Raw genomic sequence first — 4209 nt, forward strand, 5'->3', positions numbered from 1 at the left:
GACACAGTTTGGAGAAGGCAATGGCACCCGACTCCAGTACTCTTGCCTGGAAAATCCCATGGGCGGAGGAGCCTGGTAGGCAGCAGTCCATGGGGTCACGAAGAGTCAGACACGACTGAGAGACTTCACTTTCACTTTTCACCTTCATGCATTGGAGAAGGAAATGGCAACCCACTCCGATATTCTTGCCTGGAGAATCCCGGGGACAGGGGAGCCTGGTGGGCTGCCGTCTGTGGGTCGCACAGAGTCAAACATGACTGAAGTGACTTAGCAGTAGTAGCCACACAGTTTACCAGGAGTTTGTTTGAGTGACTGAGTAAGGGAGAAACAGCCCAAAGCAAGAGGCTCATAACCTCTAAAATTGTGATTTTCGTATTAACTTCAAATTAGTATTGACTTCTGTTATTACCCTTTATCCTGAAAAAAATACATAAATATTTTGTTTCCTTTTCAGAATTAGCATTAATCTTGCTCCTTTTTGGGGGTAAGTGGGGTAGAAACTTTCTAAATTTGTTTTGAATTTTCTGGGAAGAAGGAGCTTAAGGTGATGTTAGGACAAAATTCCAAATGTCTGTAATTATAAAATAATGAAGTGAGTTTACTGTTCAGATTCTTTGGGTGGAATGTGCTTGGTTGTTGGCACTAGGCCTACAGAATTACTCTATAACTGGAAATATTACCATGTATGAGAAGTCAGTACTTTGTGTGCAAGTACAAATTAATGTGGGTTTTAGATGTTATTGAGAACTGTCAAGCATTTCACATCTGTTAGGATTTGTGTTTCTGGTTGACCATAGTAACTCACTTGGATTTTTCATTGTCTTTGTAATGGGATGCCCTACAGAGAGCCTGCATTCGGACTTGTGTCTGCTTGGACCCTGCATTTACTTCAACATTGGGCCCTAGAAAGTCACTCACTGTGCTGTGAGTGGAGGGGGCAGTCAGGCCCTTGTTTTAGGTCCTTATCTTCACTTTTGCTGTGTTCTTGATATATAGCTGGTGCTTTGGCTTTTCTTTGAGTATGAAGCATAAAAGGGAAAAACCCCGGAAACCTGCAGCATGTCAGTGGTTAAAGAACAATCTCTGCTGGTGAGAGTTTTATGTAGGGACTTTTTTATTAGCAAGTAAACCAAGACCTGGTTGATAGTGCTAATGTTACTGAGGTTACCATGTAATATTACCAGGAGTAATAGCATTTAAGCTCATAAGTTTGTGGACGAGAGATGTGATACTGGCATCACTGAGTAGTGATACTGTTCATCTTCATTCATTTAACATGTATTCAGCAGGAGAAATACCAGACCCGGAGAAATAAAGAACCCATGTTCTAACTGGGGTATGTTTGTTATATAAGACCTGTTTACCCACACAGTGCTTTGTTCATGTGCCAGCTAGAATTTGTTGTGTTTATGCGTGGGACTCCCATGGAGGCAGGGAAAGGCTGACTCAGAGTAGTGAGGGGAGCTTCCTTGGGCCTGTTACCCACCACCAAGTACTTGGCATTTATTGCTTTGTCAAAACTTATAAGTTGATGGCTAAACTAAAGGGTGATTTCTTAAATTACAGTAATTTATTTCTCCTGTAATTAGATAAGAACTAAATTATGAAAACTATTATCTTTAAAATTAATTATTTATACCTTTTGGTCTACTCATTGATCAGAGTATTAAGAAAGAGTGAAAATGGGCAAAATCTAGGCAGAATGGACTCTCCAAAAATTCTGTCTCTAGGTTAATTGATTGACCATCAAAAAGGACAACTTGTTTATGTATGAATTCTAGTTGGTTTTATTTTACGTATTAAGTTATAGACTAGTTAGGACTGATTGTTTTCCTGGATGTAGTTCAAATTTGTGGTCTTAAAATTTAATTGGTTTTTAATTAATTAAATGTTGAGTGTTTTAAAACAAAAAGTTGAAGTTCTAGCTGTTAATACAGTATATTTATGAAAGCCCTTCAAATTTATTAAACTATTGAAACAAAACACTTCAAAATAACATCTATTATTTTTCTTAGCATAAGTGCTGGCTTCAAAATTATTCTGGCCTGTACAGTTGTATAAATTGGTCTATTATGAGTTAGTTGATCCTGGGGAGTCTATTCACTACTCAGAGATTTCCAGTGTAGTGTGACTGGGAGACTTGGACCTGTGTATCAGTGTGGCTCTCAATTACCTCGTAATGTTAAATCTCACTGGACCAGCCTGGTCTACCATTGTGCACTTGTTTTGGTTATCCTATCTTTGTAATGCTGGTCTTTGACTTCTGGTAAGTATAGAAAGGGATTTTGACAATTAGCTAAACTACTACTTTTAAAATTGTTGTGGATTTTACTCTTACGATTTATAGTACAGTTTTATTTTTTCTTTGTCAGACATTGTTTTATCACATTTGGCATTAATCACTGAAATGCTAGAACTCTTATAAAACTCATGTCTTGTAAAACATGTCTGGCTTTGTAAACCTTCTCCTGGGAGATGCTGACCCCTTCCTTGCTTCATTAAGGCTGCCAGGTGTGACTGCTGTAAGTCTCAAGGAGCCCTTCGGGAGAGGGTGCAGTGGCGTGGCGAGATGAAGCACTTCTGTGACCAGCACTGCCTGTTACGCTTCTACTGCCAGCAGAGCGAGCCCAACATGACGACCCAGAGGGGACCTGAGAACTTACACTACGGTAAGGGTCCCTTCAGGTAGTGACCTGAAAAGCCCGCTGAGCAGACCTGGATTCAGGGTGGTGGTAATAAACAGTTGATTTCAGGGTTAGTTTAACATCAGCTTCTGTGGTTTCTCCAGGTGGAAGTGCCTGCAGTGACGTTTTGCAGTTTGTTTTTTTACTCTCTTAAAAATTTAATGGTAGTTGATAAAAATAGAGTCTAGTTGGGGTAGAGAGAATCTAAACAGAATTATAACGAAAATTGTTTTTAAAAAATTTCATCTGCCTTGAATAGATAAAGAAATTTTGGTACATATATGCAATAGAATATTACTCATCCATAAAAAGGAATGCATTTTTTTTTTTTTAAAGGAATGCATTTGAGTCAGTTCTAGAGAAGTAGATAAACCTAGAGCCTGTTATACAGAGTCAAGTAAGTCAGAAAGAGAAAAACAAATATCATATAATAATACATATATATGGGATCAATAAATAAGGTACTGGTGAACCTGTTTGCAGGGCAGGAATAGAGATGTAGACACAGAGAACAGACTGCACACAGCGTAGGAGGGAGAGGGTGCGACAGATTGCAAGAATAGCATCGAAAACGTGACCATGTGTAAGATAGACAGCTAGTAGGAAGTTGCTGTCTAGCACAAGGAGTTCACCCAGCTTCTCTGTAACAACCTAGAGGTTCAGGAGAGAGGGCATGTATTGCTGATGTATGGTAGAAACCAACACAACATTGTAAAGCAGTTATCCTCCAATTAAAAAAAAATTTGCCTATTCACTTGCAATTTAAATGAAAACATTTTTCAGCAAATTGTATGTGCTCCAGGGTCGATAGGACAAACAGCAAAACCCTTTAGATGATGTGATTTATTTAAGAGTTAAATCTAAGAAAATAGTATTGCTCCCAAAGCAGTATATACTTTCTAATGGAACGAAAGGGGGAAAGAGTTAATTCCACAACTTAGCTCTGTATTTCAGCTCTCAGAAGAATATGAAATATTTCCATCAGTGACTATTTCAAAAAAATCCATAAAAATTAATGAGAAATATGGATTTAGAAAATCCTGAAGAAAGTGATATTTGTCTTATTTTAAATTTGTTTGTTTTTAGATCAGGGTTGTCAGACGTCCCGAACCAAAATGACAGTAAGTATTGCTTAAGTAAAGTGCTAAATACTGACTTTTATAGTGTGGGCATAAAAAGTAATTAGTCCATTTTAATCTGATTATAATAATAAAAGATTTTTTTTTTTTTACTTACCTGTTGAGATGGTTGAAGTATTCATATTCTGTTGAATTACCCAAAATAAAAACAGGTCTTTTTCTGCCTGCTGAGGGACACAAAGGTGGATTAGTTGTGGCCCTCACCCACGTCGGGCGAGATGACACATGAATACTCGTGTCCCTGGGCAAGAGTAGTGGAGCGTTTGCAGTGGGCGAGCGTGTGTGGTCCGGCGGCTGTGACAGAGCTTCTGAACAGCCAAGCAGAAGGTTGCCAGTGGACGACGATGAGCCGGAGGAATGTGGTGTGCAGAGGTGTGCACGTTTGT

General features: G+C 38.8%; 1 protein-coding gene across 3 annotated transcripts in view; it reads left to right on the top strand.

Moving 5' to 3' along the window:
* Nucleotides 1-4209, top strand: part of ZMYM2 (zinc finger, MYM-type 2) — a 65867-nt gene that overhangs the window by 45207 nt on the left and 16451 nt on the right. For all 3 annotated transcript variants that reach the window (XM_010851172.1, XM_010851174.1, XM_010851173.1), the window contains 2 exons: nucleotides 2504-2669; nucleotides 3771-3805. In XM_010851172.1, coding sequence (XP_010849474.1) covers nucleotides 2504-2669; nucleotides 3771-3805 — 201 coding nt within the window. The remainder of the gene's footprint in view (nucleotides 1-2503; nucleotides 2670-3770; nucleotides 3806-4209) is intronic.

This window comes from Bison bison, unplaced genomic scaffold, assembly GCF_000754665.1.
Source record: "Bison bison bison isolate TAMUID 2011002044 unplaced genomic scaffold, Bison_UMD1.0 scf7180017864299, whole genome shotgun sequence".
NCBI lineage: Eukaryota > Metazoa > Chordata > Mammalia > Artiodactyla > Bovidae > Bison > Bison bison.